At 44.0% G+C, this 19,189-nt stretch overlaps 2 protein-coding genes across 7 annotated transcripts in view; one reads left to right on the plus strand and one right to left on the minus strand.

Moving 5' to 3' along the window:
• SMAP1 (small ArfGAP 1) overlaps window positions 1–19,189 on the plus strand; it is a 221,387-nt gene that overhangs the window by 194,605 nt on the left and 7,593 nt on the right. For all 3 annotated transcript variants that reach the window (XM_073336382.1, XM_073336380.1, XM_073336383.1), the window contains 2 exons: window positions 14,857–14,984; window positions 18,991–19,159. In XM_073336382.1, coding sequence (XP_073192483.1) covers window positions 14,857–14,984; window positions 18,991–19,159 — 297 coding nt within the window. The remainder of the gene's footprint in view (window positions 1–14,856; window positions 14,985–18,990; window positions 19,160–19,189) is intronic.
• Window positions 1–19,189, minus strand: part of B3GAT2 (beta-1,3-glucuronyltransferase 2) — a 108,778-nt gene that overhangs the window by 21,081 nt on the left and 68,508 nt on the right. The gene's annotated exons all lie outside the window — the stretch shown is intronic.

A 19,189-nucleotide genomic window follows, 5' to 3' on the forward strand; every position in this document is an offset into this window, starting at 1 on the left:
GGGACTACTAGCACTGCAGCCCGCCCCTGCAGCTGCTGTCGCAAAACTCTTTCCCATGCGTCCCCCAGACACCACGAACCCTCTTACCAACCTCCTGGCTCCAGTCTGTACCCGCTGCATTTCACACCTGTCCCATTGCTGTCCAGCCTTGCGGACTCCCAGTACCCAGTGCACTCAACAGCCTTCCCTCTGCAGTTTAGCCCAGCTGAAGTACAGTACCCACTGCACTGTACTCCAAAGGACAAGGTTGCACATGATACCTGGACATACACACATCTTTAACTGTCCCAGGACCCGACCTCCTCCTGGGACCCTCCCTTCACCCACCCTCCACAGCGCTGATGTGTTTTCTTTCTCTCTCTCTCCTCTGGTTGCTTTTTAATAAAAGGATTGTTTTGATTTGAAAGCAATCTTTAGTCCATTAATTGAAAGCAGAGAGAGCCCTGCAAAGCAACAGGCAATTTTCTTAAACCTTCATAGTGCATCTTCTGCACCAATTACAATCACCTCCTAGCATTACAAGCATAGCAACAAATATTAGTGGCTTGCAGCTTCAAATTGCTGCTTCCAGGCATCCCTAATCCTTATGGCCCAGAGCTGTGCCCTTCTAATAGTCCTGGTCTCTGGCTGTTCAAATTCAGCCTCCAGGTACTGAGCCTCAGTGGTCCAGCCATGAGTGAAGCTTACACCCTTCGCTTTACAAATATTATGGAGCATACAGCATGCAGCTATAAGCATAGGAATATGGTCATTGGCCAGGTCCAGCCTCCCATATAGGGAGTGCCAGCAGGCTTTTAAACCACCAAAACCACACTCAGCAGTCATTCTGCACTTGCTCAGCCTGTTGTTGAACCACTCCTTGCTGCTATCAAGGTTCCCCATGTATGGCTTCATAAGCCATGGCATTAAGGGTTAAGCAGGGTCTCCCAGGATCACAATGGGCATTTCGACTTCCTCTACAGCGATCTTCTGATCCAGGAAGAAAGTCCCTGCTTGCAGCTTCCTGAAAGGCCAGTGTTCCAAAAGATGCACACGTCATGCACCTTTCTGGACCAGACCTGCGTTAATGTCTGTGAAACACCCATGGTGATCCACAAGCACCTGGAGAACCATAGAGAAATACCCCTTCCGATTAATGTACTCAGTGGCTCGGTGGTCTGGTGCCAGAATTGGAATATGCCTGCTATCTATCGCCCCACCGCAATTAGGGAAGCCCATTTGTGCAAAGCCATCCACAATGTCATGCATGTTGCCCAGAGTTGCGGTCTTTAGGAGCAGGATGCAATTAATGACTCCACGCTTCCGTCGACACATGTCCAACGGTTGACTTTCCCACTCCGAACTAGATAGCGACTGATCAGTAGCAGTCTGGAGTAGCCAGCTTCCACAGTGCAGTCACCACACACTTCTCCAATGACAGGGCAGCTCTCATTCTCATGTCCTTGCGCCGCAGGGCTGGGGCAGGCTTGTCACACAGTCCCATGAATGTGGCTTTCCTCATTTGAAAGTTCTGCAGCCACTGCTCATCGTCCCAGATGTGCATGAGGATGTGATCCCACCACTCAGTGCTTGTTTCCTGAGCCCAAAAGCGGTGTTCCTCTGTGGTCAGCACCTCTGTGAATGCCACAAGGAATCTTGTGACGTAGCACTTCGCATGGTGAGATCAATTTCATGCTCCTCTTGCCTTTGTAGTTTAAGGAATAACTCCACTGCCACTCGTGATGTATTAGTGAGAGCGAGCAGCATATTGCTCAACAGTGCAAGATCTATTCCTGCAGACAGAAGAGGCAGAGGGCGCAATACACAAACTGTTCAAAGATGGTGCCAAATGTGAACGGAAGCTGGGGATTGCTGGGATGCGAAGCAATGCATCACGGGGCATTGGGCCAGGACCCAGGATGCCCTGTGACTCCCTCCGCCTTCCGACAACTCTTAGCGGCAGAAGAGGAAGAGATGCTCTGTGGGATTGCTGTCCAGAGTGCACCGCTCCGAATACCACTACAAGTGCCACTAATGTGAACATGCTGTTGCACAGGCAGCTGACAATGTGAACACACAATAGCGGTTTTCCTTCAGCGCTCTCTGAGTGGCGCTGTAACTGCCAGCGATGTAACTCTGCCTGTGTAGACATACCCTCAGAGATGTGATTCAGAATGAATGATCAAGACTTAGACATAGCCTGAGGTGAAAATGACAATTTGTCGTCATTCATGAAACTAAATTTCTATGTCACAAAATGGCCTTGTCAAGGTTCCTTCCCCACTCTGAACTCTATGGTACAGATGTGGGGACCTGCATGAAAGAATCATAGAATCATAGAATATTAGGGTTGGAAGGGACCTCAGGAGGTCATCTAGTCCAACCCCCTGCTCAAAAGCAGGACCAATCCCCAATTAAATCATCCCAGCCAGGGCTTTGTCAAGCCTGACCTTAAAAACTTCTAAGGAAGGAGATTCCACCACCTCCCTAGGCAACGCATTCCAGTGTTTCACCACCCTCCTAGTGAAAAAGTTTTTCCTAATATCCAACCTAAACCTCCCCCACTGCAACTTATTCTTACCAGCTTAGGTTAAAAGCTGCCACCACCAAAGTGTTACACAAAGAACAGGGAAAGAGCCTACTTGGAAATGTCCTTCCCCCCAAAATCCCCCCAAGCCCTACACCCCCTTTCTTGGGAAGGCTTGATAAAAATCCTCACCAATTGGCATAGGTGAACATAGACCCAAACTCTTGGATCTTAAGAACAATGAAAAGGCAATCAGGATCTTTAAAAGAAGAATTTTAATTAAAGAAAAAATAAAAGAATCACCTCTGTAAAATCAGGATGGTAAATACCTTACAGGGTAATCAGATTCAAAACATAGAGAATCCCTCTAGGCAAAACCTTAAGTTACAAAAAGACACACAAACAGGAATACACATTCCATTCAGCACAACTTATTTTATCAGCCATTTAAACAAAACAGAATCTAACGCATTTCTAGCTAGATTACTTACTAACTTAACAGAAGTTCTGAAGAGCATTCCTGATTTGGTCCCGGCAAAAGCATCACACAGACAGACCCTTTGTGTCGTGTGTCCCCCCCCCCTTCCCCCCGCTCCAGCTTTGAAAGTATCTTGTCTCCTCATTGGTCATTTTGGTCACGTGCCAGCGAGGTTGTCTTAACTCTTTACAAGTGAAAGGGTTTTTCCTCTGGCCAGGAGGGATTTAAAGGTGTTTACCCTTCCCTTTATATTTATGACACGCCCCCCCAAATCACAGATAGGGTGAAACGCTGGCTGGGATTTCTTCCTGGAGCTCTAGGAGAAAACAGAGTTAATCAGACACATGCACCTCTAAATATGCTAACAAGTATATAAAGACTAACTATTTTCCACATCTCAAGGACAATTTTAACCAGTTGATTCTGGGAAACTTTCACGGGAGAGTGCATCAGCCACTTTGTTAGAAGCTCCTGAGATGTGTTGGATGTCGAAATCAAAATCTTGGAGAGCTAAACTCCACTGAATAAGTTTTTTGTTATTTCCCGGCATGGTATGAAGCCACTGTAGCACAGCATGGTTGGTTTGCAGGTGGAAACGCCGTCCCCAAATGTATGGGCGTAGCTTTTCCAGAGCATAGACAATGGCGTACCATTCTTTTTCAATGACTGACCAGTTGCTTTCCCTCTGACACCTTCTTGCTGAGAAACACTACAAGATGGAATTCTTGATCCTGTCCTTCCTGCATTAAAACTGCTCCCACACCACACTCGGATGCATATGTGGTTACTAGGAACGGTTTGTCAAAGTCTGGGGCCCTTAGCACAAGGTCAGACATGAGTGTTGCTTTAAGCTGGTTAAAGGCCTTCTGACATTCTTCGGTCCACTGAACGGCATTTGGCTGTTTCTTTTTGGTTAGGTCTGTCAGTGGGGCGGCAATTTGGCTGTATTGCGGCACAAATCGCCTGTAATATCCGACCAAGCTTAAGAAGGATTGGATCTGTTTCTTTGACTTTGGGACAGGCCACTTTTTGATAGCAGCCACTTTGGCCTGTGGGGGGTTGATAGTTCTTTGACCCACATGGTGTCCAAGGTAAGTCCTCTGTTTAGGCCTATTTGACACTTCTTAGGCTTACCAGTTCTGCCTCCCTTATGCGCTCGAAGACCTTTTGTAGATGTTCCAGGTGTTCTGCCCAGGAATCCGAGAATATGGCCACATCGTCAAGGTAGGCGACTGCATATTCTCCTAATCCCGCTAGGAGACCATCTACAAGTCTTTGGAAGGTGGCGGGTGCATTTCGCAGCCTGAAAGGGAGCACTTTAAATTCATACAGCCCGACATGAGTGGTGAAGGCTGACCTTTCCTTGGCGGATTCATCTAGAGGTACTTGCCAGTACCCCTTGGGGAAGTCTAAGGTAGAGATGAACTGGGCCCGTCCCAGTTTCTCTAATAGTTCATCTGTGCGTGGCATTGGATAGTTGTCTGGGCGAGTTACAGCATTTAGCTTCCGGTAGTCCACGCAAAAACGTATCTCCCCATCTAGTTTGGGAACTAGAACCACTGGAGATGCCCATGCACTGTCAGAGAGGCGGATTACACCCATCTGTAGCATATCCTGGATCTCCTATTCTATAGCAGTTTTAGCTTGAGGAGACACCTGGTAAGGTTGGGCTTTAATTGGGTGAGCATTACCTGTGTCAATGGAGTGGTATGCCCGTTCAGTCAGTCCTGGGGTGGCTGAGAACATCGGTGCGTAGCTAGTGCTCAGCTCCTTGATCTGCTGTCGCTGCATACACCCAAGGTTCATGGAGAGGTTCACCTCTTCCACGCCGCCATCACTTTTCCCTTCGTAGTAGACACCTTCAGGCCACTCAGCGTCATCTCCTCCCTAGGCTGTAAACTGACAAACCTTTAATTCTCTGGAATAAAAGGGCTTTAGAGAATTAATATGGTACACCTTAGGCTTTCGGTTGGAGGTGGGGAATGCTATGAGATAATTAACAGCTCCCAGGTGCTCCTGGACCATGAATGGCCCTTCCCACGACGCTTCCATTTTATGGGCTTGGAGCGCCTTTAAGACCATGACCTGGTCCCCTACTTTGAAGGAATGCTCTCTGGCATGTTTATCATACCAGGCTTTTTGCTCTTTTTGAGCATCCTTTAGGTTTTCTTTAGCAAGAGCCAAAGAGGTGGAGGGTGTTTTGTAGGTTGGTAACAAAATCCAGAATGTTAGTTCCTGGAGGTGTAAATCCCTCACATTGGTGCTTCACTAACTGTAATGGCCCCTTAATCGCGTGGCCATATACAAGTTCAAATGGTGAAAACCCTAAACTGGGATGTGGTACAGCTCTGTAGGCAAAGAGCAACTGATGCAACAGTAGGTCCCAATCATTGGGGTACTCATTTACAAATTTACGTATCATGGCCCACAGAGTTCCATTAAACTTCTCCACCGTGTCATTTGTTTGATGGTGGTAAGGAGTGGCAACCAAGTGATTTACCCCATGAGCTTCCCAAAGGCTTTCCACAGTTCCTGCCAGGAAATTAGTCCCTGCATCTGTGAGGATGTCGGAGGGCCAACCTGCCCTGGCAAAAATGTCTGATAGTGCCTGGCACACACTTTTAGCCCTGGTGTTGCTTAGAGCTACTGCTTCTGGCCATCGGGTGGCAAAATCCATGAAAGTCAGTATGTACTGCTCCCCTCTGGGTGTCCTTTTCAGAAAAGGACCCAGAATATCCACAGCTACTAGCTGAAATGGAACCTCAATGATGGGGAGTGGCTGAAGAGGAGCTTTGACCTGGTCTTGGGGTTTTCCCACTCTTTGGCACACCTCACAAGACCGGACATAGGCAGAAACATCCTTGCCCGTTCACTCCCAGTGGAATGACCTCCCCAAATGGTCTTTGGTCCTGTTCACCCCAGCATGGCCACTAGGATGATCATGGGCCAAGCTCAAGAGCTTGACCCGCTACTTAGTTGGAACTACCAACTGTCTCTGAGGATGCCAGTCTTCCTGGTGTCCACTAGAAAGGTTTCTACCACAAACCTGGATCGATTAGGAGACCTAAGAGGCAGTGGGTTGCTCCATGCTGCGATCCAAGCTTTCTCGAGGCTTTCATCTGTTTCCTGTTCGGTCTGGAACTGTTCCCTTGATGCTGGAGACATCAGTTCCTCATGGGATTGTGGACCTAGGCTTGGTCCCTCTGGAAGCGATGGAGGTGATGGGGCTGTTTCTGTTGACTGTGAACCACTCTCCGCTGGTGCACTATGTTGGGGTTCAGGCTCCAGCTGAGCCTTTTGTGTAGGGTTATCTGTTGTTGCTGGTGTAGGTTCGGTGGGGCCCTCTGGTGTTGGGGTTGCAAGTACTGGATTCAGTGCTGGCAATGGTTCAGGTGCTGGTGGTTCCACCTTTTCTCTGGGACTGGATTCACTACTGCTGTTGCTGACGTTGGCATGGGGTCCGGTTCCATCACCTCTGACCCGGTCCTGGTAGAAGTTTCCGGAACAGAGCTAGGCGTGATAGCTTGCTTAGCCTGGTTGCGGGTGACCATTCCCAGCCTCTTGGCTAGCTTCACATGATTGGCCAAGTCTTCCCCCAGCAGCATGGGGATGGGATAATCATCATAGACTAGAAAAGTCCATGTTCCTGACCAGCCCTTGTACTGGACAGGCAACTTGGCAAGATGACAACCAATTGCTATCCAGGATTTTCCTGCTCTCTAGAGCTATCATCTCATCTTTCTAGCCTGATTCCTGCCTCATTCAGGGTAACATGTGGCTGTGTTTGGTCCATTTGCCTCTTGACAAGGCTAAAAACAAGACTTCTACTTAATTATACTTCTTGAACTAGAGCGTTCTTGCAGGGACCTCAAGTGTCCTTTCTGCTTTCCAGTGAGTGAAACCTTTACTACCTCAGTGGAATGAGACAGTGGCTGAAGCAATTTCTTTGACTGTGAAGACAGAAAACCAGCTTCTCGACTACCTAAAGAGTGGGAGAAGTTCATACATAGGGGAAGAGGCGCTCCATGTAGCAGAAGCAAAGCAAGACAATTTCTGGGACTGAAAGACAAAACTAGCCAACCCAAAGGGGGAGAAAAGCTCACCCATGGTTGGGGGGACAGAGGAGGGAGACTGTCTGTGAGGCAGCCTCAGACTAGGGCGTATCAATGAACTAACTCGAAACCCCTCTTTCCTTTGCCTGTGAAGTGTTCGAGTAGATCAGAGAGTACTCCCTAGCTGTTAAATCTTGCCAGGAGGCTTTAATCTCCTCACCTAGGAGGTGCATAAAAAGCTTTGAGGGGCTTTCCAAGCATTTACACAAAGGCTGCTTTTTCAAATATTTCCAGAGACTTATTTGGGACAAATCTAAATTCTCTTATTAATAAAGAAATGTCCAAGTCACTGGTGCTGCCCTTTCTTTCAGCTTTGTATGACCGCTATAGTGGGCCGTAGTTTAGATGAGGGAGCAGTATCTTTCAACTTTGGATGTGAGAAACGAGACCCAGACTCGATTAGGAGGCTCTCTCAAGGTTTGAGAATATTTACTGAGGTATGTTTTTGGCAAATTCCCTCCCAGTCTATTCCTCAGTCAAAAATCATGGAGACTTCCTATACCTCTTCTTTTGCCAGTTGTTAAATGAGCTAAAGACCTGTATATGCTTACAGAAGGTTCAGGTGATAAATTGCTCTCCACATACATCCCTGTGGAGTCTGTCAGCTGAAATATCGCCTTATAGGGAAAAACATGTCTGATGCAAGAAAGTTTCCCATAAATCTTGTGTGTCCCAATTAGTTATTTGCTAGATGTTGGAATTTCAGAAAATGAGATTTTCTCTTTCTGCCTTCCTAGGAAAGTGCTATTGGTGTTGTCAGATGTTTGACACTGTGTGTGTGTGTGTTTTCCCTGTGTGCTGTTCCAGCTCTGCGCAGACAGCTGGCACAGCAGACCTTGAGCAAACCGCCCAAGATCCATTAAGGTGTGAAGGCACCCGGCCAGGTGTATTGTCAACGAAGCACGATAATAGCACCTGGCAGACTCTATGAGGATACTAAGACATATATGCCCGTGACAATGAGCTCAGTGAATGGCAGAATTTTCCATTCTCCCCTTGGCTGGACAAAGATACTCCCTCTCAGATGCACCATTATACTCTGATACGAACAAGTTATGTACTGCCTCTGACACTGTTAGTTACTGCCCCCTGAAGTGGCTAGTTATTACCCATCACCTTGTACATGTTGGTTCGATCAAACATCTCTATTAAGTACTTATCTTTTAGGAAGGCTCAGTGTGTTCCTGTTTTCCTTGAGGAATGTTTTTGAACCATCCTTGATATTGGGATGTTCTGGTACCATTTGATGTTGGGATGTGTTTGCATGAGTACTCTGTGCTTAGTACTTCTTAGGAATGTGTATTTTTGCAATATCAGCCCTATTCTTGACAGATTGTGTGAGCAGGTCCTGCCTCATACCAGGCCTCTGATACAAGAGCTTATGTCTCAGACTCTCTTCCTACTACATTCCTCCGCTTTTTGTCTTTTTATGGGGAGGACGTTTATCCATTGTCTCGGAAAAGCATAATGCATAGACTGAAGATGACCAGCGGGCTAAAAATTGTTATTTCGCCATAGTTATTTGCCTGACAAATTGGACAGGATAAATGGAATTTATAATTTGATAATAATTTATAATTTGATCATTTGAATCCAGGGTTTTCCCCCCATAATATCATGCCCTCTGAAGGGAAAAGTGGTCATACAGAGATGGTTCAAGGTATTTACCTCTTCCATACTGGGGAATTCTATAATGCTTTGAGCACCTCGAGAGGAGTTAAGTATATTAGCAGTAAACTTGAGGGACTCCTGGGTAATAGTGTTCAGAGTACTGACCACCACAATCACCTCAGCCAGAAGAAGAGTTCTCTGTGCCTTTCTGAAGTCCTCTATATTTGGCCTTCCATAGGGACAGGGTTGTCTTCTGTTCTAGTTTTTGCCAAGTCCTGTCCTCTTCTCATTTAAACAAGACACCTCCATTCTGAATTTTTCAATTCTAAACAAAGGGAAATATTATGGATTCCTGAGTTAGGTCGCTAAAGGTATACTTGGATAAGAAACCAGAGAATGGATCCCCTCTTTCGTTTGCTTCAAGGACTCAAGGTGTCTAGATGGTCAAATAAATCAGGTCTACTATCAAGTAGACATCCAAAGTTGCTGAGTTTCCTGTCCAAAGATACTTTACTCCACTAGATCCAAGGCCAACTTCTGCACTAGACTGGGGATGTTATATTAATAGATCAGCTTTGCAAAGATGCCACCTGTTCCTTGCATTTTTTTCAGAGTATTGCCATCTGAATGTGCAGGGGTCTGTGGGTGTAATCTTTCATCACAAAGTGCCTCAATCTGGGCTCCCCTGAGAAGCTCTCCGTCTGGTGGAGTAGTGCATTGGGGTTAGATGTTTTCATTCTCTTCTTGTGCACTCCCCCTTCTGTATCCACCTCTGAAGTGTTACTTTTTCCTTGAATGTTTTCTCATAGGGTACTGCTACAAAGAACTCCGCATCCGCACCATTGTGGCCTCGGCTACAGACAAGCAAATTATATTCCCAATTACCGGTTCATTTGCTTTCTGTAATTTGGTCAAGGCAACATCGACTCCTACACTACTAGGATTTCTATACTCTGACGACAAACTCGCCACCTTAGGTAGGGAGGTTGCGTAGGCCAAGATTGTTTTCTATCAGAAGGAATTAAAATTGAGAAGCAGAAGACGGAGCCTTAGAGAATGTGAAAATCCTGGACAGGTTGTCATCCTGCCTGTCAGAGTGAGTGAGGAGGGAGCAACCCAATTTCTGCGCTGTCTTGACTGAGCCACAGAAATAAAATTACCTAGTATGTGGGAACATAATGGATTTTTTTGGGCTTGGATAATTTAAACAATTGAAGAGACAGCATGTCTAGTTTACAGATAGGCAGGCACACCTCAGTTCTGATCCTGGATTTCTTCTCTGATTTGTTGATTTGATATAAGCCCTTTGCTAAGTCACTTATCCTAGTTTACAGATACAGAGGTTAATAAATAAGAAGGGTGTTGAGGTTAATATATGGAAATACTTTGACACTATCTAGAATATTAATTATTGATAATGTCTATTAAGACTAATTTTGTGATATTTCAAATGGAAAATCCGTGTCAAGTTTTTTTAAAAACTGTTGATGATTGAGTGATAACACACTCAGGTTTACCACCTTTGGGGGAGTTAATTGTGCATAGAAGGGCAAATCGTAATCCTAGTACCTACTGTAATTACCAGGAATTAAGCTGTGCATTGAGTAACTGCATGTGGGGAGAGTCAGGGCAGAGGGTTCCTCGGGGTTCAGGGCAATTTACAGGAATAGGATGGCTTGCAGGTACCAGAGCCACCATCAACTGTATGTAAATATCTATGTACATGTATACTTGGATATTTGTGTTCTGGGTGAAATCCTGCATCTTCCTCCATGACTGGAGAAGGCTTTTTCCAGCAAGGGGAGAAGCTTGGAGGGGATCAAATAACCCATCATGGTAGCCACAGCACCCCCATGATACAATTCAGTCCTACTTCCCATTCCCCAGCTCATTTTAGACTGTAATAATCTCTGCAGAGAGGCTCTCTCCAGGCTGCAGAGATGCTGTGCCAGCCATGCGGCTAGAGTAGTTTCCACAGCCCCTTGCATATGGATCACTGTGGGGGAAGGACCAGAGAATCTGCATTGTGGTAGGTCCTCTGGCCCCACTGCACCAATTTGCTGGCTCACTATACTCTGCTCCTTGCATTGCCGTTATGGAAGCTTCCACACAGCAGGTCTCTGCACCCCATGAAGTGTGTGCATCCACTGTAAAGCCTCCCTGCAGCTTGTGTAGTGGAGCCACACTGTTTCCGCTGCCTGAGGACCCATTGTGACTGCAGAAGAAAGGGCAAGATTAGCCCCAGAGGCCAGGTTTCTAAGCATGTATATAAGTAGATAGCCACTCAAACCTTGGGCAGTTCTTGGCACTGTGGAACATTGGCAAGTTATCCTCCCCTGTAAATACTACTGAATCATCACATCCTTCCCCCGCACTACCTTTCAGAAGCCCATTTTAAGGGAATCCATTAGGCACTGATATGGGCTCTTACTGAGCCCTCATGTCACTACTTCTGTGCATAGGGCAGTCTTGAACTCTGCAGTGCTATTTGAAATAAATTGAGAGCGCAAATTGCAACGTATTATAACTTGGTGGTCATCTAAAAGCATAGAAGACACATACGGATGCCATGTTGGGCTTGTATATATGCTTATAATTATGATTCTCTATAATTATTTGATTCACCTAATTATGAACATTTTTATATTTATAGAATGAAATCATTATAAGGTACATTTTGTATATTAATAAAATATTTTTAAAAACCTTCAAATAATCACATGGTTGCACCTTTAGTTTTCCTTTGGAGTATTTTTTTTTCTGATTGTATTAACTCCTCTTTTTCACAAAAAGGTGAAGTAAATGTAAAAAAAAAACCAAACAACATTATATTGGAGATTTTACACATAGTAAAATCAGGCAATTCAAAGTTGTCGTTCCCATAGCAACTGTAACTGTGCAGATTTCATATACATATTAAGGCATAAAGGTTAATCCCCTCTACAGTAATGCAAAATTCAGTTATGCTGGGGGGGGGGGGGGGGGAGAGGCTCAGCTGCTGTGTATACTATAATTTTCAGTTGCCTGTCTTCTGTTGTTTTAGTTTCAAATATAACATAGCAATAGCATGCTCTTTCTCCTTCAAGAGCATGTTTTCATGCAATGCAGCCTGGGTTGGGTCACTTTCCACAAGGGTCTGAAGACAGTCTAGGCCATGTCTACACTATTGGCTAAATCACCATCGCTGCAATTGATGCAGCAGTATTGATTTATCCTGTCTGGTGAAGACACACTAAGTCTACGGGAGAGTGCTCTTCTGACAATGTCTTGACCCAAAAAGGAGTTGCGGGGTGTGTGTCGCAAACCTGTTGCAGGGGGGTTGCGGGATTGCCACCCTCACGTCTGTGCTGTCTTCAGAGCTAGGCTCTGAATGCAGCAGCCACAGAGTTTCAGGAGGATCTGGGAGGTGGAGGTGGATCTCATCACCCCCATGCTGCTGGGAGCGCCCCACCTAGATGCTCCATGCTGACATTCAATTAATGACATTTGAAACCATTTGACCTTTTATTTCCTTCTTTTTCCCCCCCACTTGCTTTTGTTAACTTAAAGCAGTGGTTCTCAAGTTTGAGGCTACCAATTGAGATCACTGTCTTAAAAAACTGCCTCAGATGGTCATATCTACCAATCAGTGAGTGACTATGATTTGCTGCTGTAAAGTGTCAATCAAAAAATTCTGTTAAGTTCTTGACCTTTTTATTTTTATTGAAACAAGCTAATAATTGCAAATGGAAGGGGGGCAGTTCCCTGTACAATGATCCCTCCTCCCCCCCACCGCCCAATGCGCCCGGCTTTGAAGCAATGGGGACAAGAAGTGAGTGGCGAGGAGGGGGTGTGGAGCTATCTGTAGCCAGGAGAGGTATCCAAAAGCAGCTGTGCAGGGAAAGAGGAAGTGCGCTCCCAGCAACATGGGGGAGATTGAACCCACCTCCATCTCCAGAAGCCTCCTCGGGTTACAGGAGCCTCTGGGACTGCTGCCCAGCCCCGGAGCTTTCTGCGGCAGGGGGAGGTACCCAGAGGTGGGTCTGATCTCCCCCTGAGAGCAGCTGTGGAGCAAAAGGACAAGTCCTGTCCCTCCCAAGCCCAGCTGGGACTTGGAGCCAGGAGCTCCAGGCTGAGACACTCCCAGCAGCACAGGGAGATTGGATTTTACAGGGCTTATTTCATGGTCCGGGACACGTTTTTCATGGCCGTTAAATTGGTAGGGCCCTATTTATTGTCCTTGTAATTTATTATTTTAGTCTAATGGTTTTAATCTGTACAGCCACATCTGCAGTTCGATAATGCTGTAGTCTTTTGGCCATTTTCGTTAGGTGTATAGCCCTTCAGTGCCCTAACCAGAGGAGTCTTTGCTTCTGCCCTCAGTGAGGGATACTCCCAGACTGATTCCTTTTTTATTCTACACAAAATACTTTATAGATCCGCCTCTTAAGTTTTTTGTATAAAGTGTAGCCAGCATAAAGTTCCATGAAACCCATCCATTCAACTTCATATTATTTTCCTACCAAGCTCAGTGTAAGAAAGTTAATAATTTCTTATTATATGGTGTAATGTGTATTCTGCTGTCACATATTCTTTCCATTTTTTCTAAATAATGATGTAAAATTTTATGCAAAACAATCTGTAGGTGGTCCAGAAATGTCAACCATATTTTTGCTTAATTGTCTACTTTTGGGAACATACCTTTCTCCACAGTCACTGTTTATATTAACAGTAATGTCCGTGTTTTAATTTGGTATAGTTTCATCAATGTCATAATCCTGAACTCTGCTAGGAGTAAAAATAACAATTGATTTATGGCCATATTTTCTGTAAGATGTAGCCTACACACTCACATGTCTACACATATAGCAGTTACTAGAAAATCAGTTATTAAATGTGGGGAAAAAATTATAATGTTTATACAGCATGATTTTGTTACACTTTCTTCCAACTTCCATCATCTTCCAGGATTATCTAATTTGGACCTTAATCCTCGAAACACATTCGTGTATGCACAGCTTTACTCAGATGAGTAAATTCACACATGTATATAAGTATTGATAAGTTCCAGGGCCATAGATTGTAAGCTCTGGACAGGTCAGTGACCATGTTATTTTGTGGCTGTCAGGCACAATGTACACATCTACTTTTATAGAAATAAATATCGCTCATTCTAAAAAAAAAAAAAAAATCTTCTTTCTTCATGTGAAGAATGTAGTCGATATTTTGAATAAATATGGCACTGTAAATTAGAAAATTAGAAAAGTCCTTTCGGAATATTTCTTTCTTTAACCTTTGCTTGTCCAATGACCTATACAGTATGTTTCTTCTTCTCTAGGAGTCCCAGGCTGGTTTTGTGTTCCTTCTTAGAAACCAGTTGTAGGAAGTAACTTCAAGCATTGTCAAATATTTAATTACCCCGAGTAGTTCAAATTAATGTATTTGATAGCTCTCATGTTGAGTAGCCCAAAACTTTGGTAGCTAGATGGGATAACTATTAAATTCCCATTCATAATACTATAGTGCTAGTGAGTGTTGGACTAAAATTGTGAAAATGCTTGCAAAACTATTCCATTAAACTGATTAAGGGTATGTCTACACTACCCGCTTGATCGGCGGGCAGTGATCGATCCAGCGGGGATCGATTTATCATGTCTAGCCTAGACGCGGTAAATCAACCCCCAAGCGCTCTCCCGTCGACTCCTGTATTCCATCTCCACGAGAGGTGCAGGTGGAGTCAAGGGGGGAACGGCAGCAGTCTACTCACCGCGGTGAAGACACCACGGTAAGTCGATCTAAGAACATCGACTTCAGCTACATTATTCACGTAGCTGAAGTTGTGTAACTTCGATCAATCTCCTACCCCCTCCACCCCCCAGCCCAAGGTGTAGACCAGGGCTCAGATGCCATTATGGAACTCTTAAAACTGTATTTAAAATGTTCAGTTCTTAATTATATTGATATAATGTACTTTTCAAATTAGAAAAATCCTTTTGGAATTTTGTGGATCTGAGATATTGTATTTCAGAGATTTGCTTCCAACACTGAGTATTTTTTTTAAGCAATGACAATTTAAGTGATTTGATTTATATATTCATATTTTACAATTATTAAATTCTTGTTTTAATAGAGGTTTCCACTTAAAAACTTGAATCCATTGTCTTTTTAAGATGGTCCTCCTGAAGCACCTGTTACAAATGGAAGCACCACTACTGTAACAACACTGAACGATGACTTGGATATCTTTGGCCCAATGATCTCTAATCCTTTGCCAGCAGCTTCTGTATCTCCTGCTCAGGTAAACTTTAGAAAGGTGTAATTGCATGTTGTTTTCCTCCTTATTGAATTTCGTTTGTGAAAAATGCCAGACCAAATTTTAGACTGAAATCATCTGTCTTTTATTAAGTACAGATATAGCATTAGGACAAGCTTTTCCACACTGTCTTACTAACATCTTAACCAGAACTAGAGAGATCAACGATACACAGTAAGAGAGATTAGTTTTTCTCTATGCCCATTCAGTCTTCGGCCCCTCTGAGATTGCCAACGAGGGTGTGGGTTGTCCCAGTTCTTGTCATGTGGACTTCTTGCACTAAGAACTAGACAAAGAACGCCATCTGATGACATGTAGACAACTAAGCTGTCACCAGATGTCAACAACTTGTGATCACAGAGCAGTCATGCATTTTATCTGGTGAGCTAGATGTGAAAAGCAGTATCATTCACCAATCTGCTGACTATTTACCCAATTTTGGAAGGGAAAGAATGGACACGACTCTAATGAGTTTTTTTCTTACTATTTTCTGTAGTCTGTTGTTGTTACTGGTTGAGGATGTTTTGTTTTTTAATATGGCTTTATAGATTCATTTGAAACATACTTTTAATGAATTTCTTTTTTATAAATGCACAATTTTCAGTAAAATACTTCTTTAAATGGATGGATCTTTGACTTTGGGGGCTAATTACATTAGCTGGCAGCAGGAGAAGGCTGTTATCACAGAGTGGGGATGAACTGCTGGATCTGGGAGGGAACCAAGCCTGGCCCGACTCTCGACTGCATCCCTCTCCTGCCCCAAAATAAGGAGGGGTCCCATGTGGGAATCCCAGGTTGTGTGAAGGCAATGGGATAACAAGGCCATATGCTGAGTTTGGGTGGGGAGTAGAGTAGCAGTTATGGAGAGAGCCTGACTCAATTTCGCCCCCCCGGGAGATGAGTGAGCTTCTGCCCCACGTGGTGCCCTTCAGAGAATGGGATGCTGGGATATGTGTCTGCTGCTACTCTGACAGTAGCATGGGCTCGGCTCTTTAAAATGTTCAGTAATTTTGACATGTAGCAAAAGTTTTCCTGAGGAAAACAAGTGAGAGAAGGGAAATGGTGATTTTTAGCATGTCACACTCAGTGGGGGACTAGATCATCCAAGGTAATCCCTGTCCTCACAATCCATGATGCTGTAAGACGGGAGAGGTGATACGAGAAGAAAACCAGAAAGTGCTCTGCATGTACAGCCCTCCTTGAAGGGACAATCTGCCTGCTTTGCTGGGTCCCTGGCAGAAGGAGCAGAGCCCAGACAATTGAGGATGGGCCAGGTCCCTCTCCAGTCATCCTAGGTAAACTGATCCCATAGTTCGTGCCTGGCACAGGCTGTGCCAAGTTGGTTGAGCAGGCAACAGGAGACCCTTGGTTCCATACCTAGCAAGTCCTGTTTCTGAAGGAAGAGGCTGCAGAGAGTGTCACGGAACAGGGGAAAAGTAGCATTAGCACTACTTTCTCCTGCAGCACTTCACAGTGGAGTGGCTCCAGCATCTACCACCAGCGGCTCCTTAAACACTGCTGATGCAGACTTTACCTTCCCAGTTTGGGGTAAGCTATTTTGCCATGGGAACACTGGACATATGTTCTCCTACAGGGATCTAGCCAGTATGGGTGGTCACAGAGATGATTAGGGTTCTGTCAAGAATTCTGTCTGCTTGTGCTTACTGCTAGCAGTGGCCCTGTAGAGACTCCTAGAGCTCCTTTTATTTCCTCAGCATCCAACAGATCTCCTTACAGCCTCCCAGCATTCAAGAAAGGGAGACATCCTCTTAAATGTGCTATGTCCTATTTCTCCAAATCATTACAGAAGAGATTTGCTATTTGATGATTAAAAACTACATAAGGAGAAGCATTTAAGCCAAATTTAACCGATTTCCTGAATTTTAACCTTTCTAAGCATAGCGGCGCTAACAGGTCTTATAAATGTGACAAATTCCAAAGTCTGATTCAAACAATTATTTCGACTTAACTTTCAGTAAGGAGAGATTGGATTTTCTGGGAGTAAGTGATTTAGTTCAAGTAAATGATTTAGCACATCATCATTATCTTCAAATTTAACAGAGACAGACACCCAAAAAAGTGCAAGCCAGAGAAATCCAAGGGCAAGAAGATAGGCTCTTTGTAGCATTTCTCTCCCTCAATTCTTTATTATCAGAAGAAGGGGAATTTTCCCAATACAGTGATGAGAGGAGGAGACAGCAACTCGTGACAGACTATTATTGCTCGTTTATTTAAAAGAATGTCAAAAAAGTCACATCATCTGTGGGTATACAACAAGCTGTAGTGGGAGATCAAGAGGTAGTAATAACAATTAGAGAAATAGGTACTTCACATTAAATCTGGAAAGGAACTGCAAATGCCTCTATAGCAACCCATGTTATTGGACTCCTTACACGTAACATGTATGTCACATAGTTGTAGCTGTGTTGATCCCAAGATATAAGGTGGGTGAGGTAATATCTTTTATTGGACCAGCTTCTGCTGGTTAGAAAGACAAACTTTCAAGCCACACAGAGTGCTTCTTCAGGTTTGGAAAAGGTACTCAAAGCATCACAGCTAAATGCAAGGTGGAACAGGTTGTTTAGCATAAGTAGTTAGCACATATTGTAAGGGACCATTCAAGGCAGAGTGGGCTGTTAAGATCTCCGCTATCATAGGACAAAAAAATGCAGTTAGTGGGTTACAGATTGTTGTAATAAGCCATACATCCCGGTTTTTGCCCTATTTGTGCAGGGGTGTTTACGGTGTTGAATTGCTCTTTAAAATATGTTCTAACTACTTATGCTAAACAGTCTGTTCCACCTTGCATTTAGCTGTGATACTCAGAGTATCATTCTGGTAGAGGATTATGTTGTATAAAGACAATATGTTGTCTATTCAGATACCAGAGGCAAAGAACCATATTATTTGTGTATCAGTAACAGAATAGTAGAACCTGGAAGCCATCTTCATGTAATTTGTTTATAAAGCATTAATTAAAAAGTAATAAGGCTGAGAAAGATTGAAGGTAGACTAGAGGCTTATGAAACTCGAGATAGTGTTTATTTGCTTAGTGATGGCATCTTAACTGTCCAAAAGTCAGTTTTCCAGATGTGAAAATATCAAGCAACAATTCACAGGCAACATATTTCAGAGAAGATATGTTACTTATAATTTAGCGTAAAATTCTATTGCCCAATATTCTTAGGCCATGTCTACACTTCCCGTCGCACTGGCGGGTAGTGATCCATCTATCAGGGATCAATTTATTGTGTCTAGTGTAGACACAATAAATCGATCCCCGATCGCTCTGCCGTCGACTCCAGAACTCCTCCACGGCGAGAGGCGGAAGCGGAGTCGACGGGGGAGCGGCCGCTGTCGATCCCACGCCGCGAGGACGCAAAGTAAGTGATTCTAAGTCAATCTAAGATACGTTGACTTCTGCTATGCTATTCTCGTAGCTGAAGTTGCGTATCTTAGATCAATGCCCCCCGCCCCCCACCCGGTGTAGACCAGGCCTTAGAGTAAAGAAGCTATTTGTAGACAAGGTAATGTCTTCCAACACTGTGAAAAGCTTTTGTTTTAGTTCCTATCTAATTTCCTCTCTAAGAGGATTAATGAAAAATGTGAAATTGTAACGTCCTTCTTGGTTTCTTAATGATTTTTCATCATTTAATTTCATTTTATGAAGTATGCTATCCACAGATGGAAAATTTAAGAAAAGCAAGAGTTGTGTAACCAATGTATATAAGCACAAATTCACTCACGGTCATTTTTGCTGCTTGTGTTAACCTGAATTGGTCCTCCTTGCAGATGCTACACATTGGCAAGTATTTGGGTTTCTTTGTGGTAATATTACACATTCTAAAATACTGATTCACTTATAACTAATTTAATAACTACATTGCTTTTAATTTAGTTTAGGAATGAGAATGCATAGCTCTTAATCTGATATAATTTCCACTGGTAGTTTCATTCAATAAGCCTGTCTGTTTTGACCTTTATTTCCCAGAGCACTTCCACTAAACCAACAGCTGCCACCTTATCTGCTGCATCTGGGGATCTTGATTTGTTCACTGAGCAAACAACAAAATCAGAAGAGTCAGCAAAGAAACAACTCTCCAAAGACTCCATCTTATCACTGTATGGCACTGGGACCATGCAGCAGCAAAATGCTCCAGGTAATTAATTTTCAAACCTGTTTCCAGAGT

This window comes from Lepidochelys kempii, chromosome 3 (assembly GCF_965140265.1).
Source record: "Lepidochelys kempii isolate rLepKem1 chromosome 3, rLepKem1.hap2, whole genome shotgun sequence".
NCBI classification, from domain to species: domain Eukaryota; kingdom Metazoa; phylum Chordata; order Testudines; family Cheloniidae; genus Lepidochelys; species Lepidochelys kempii.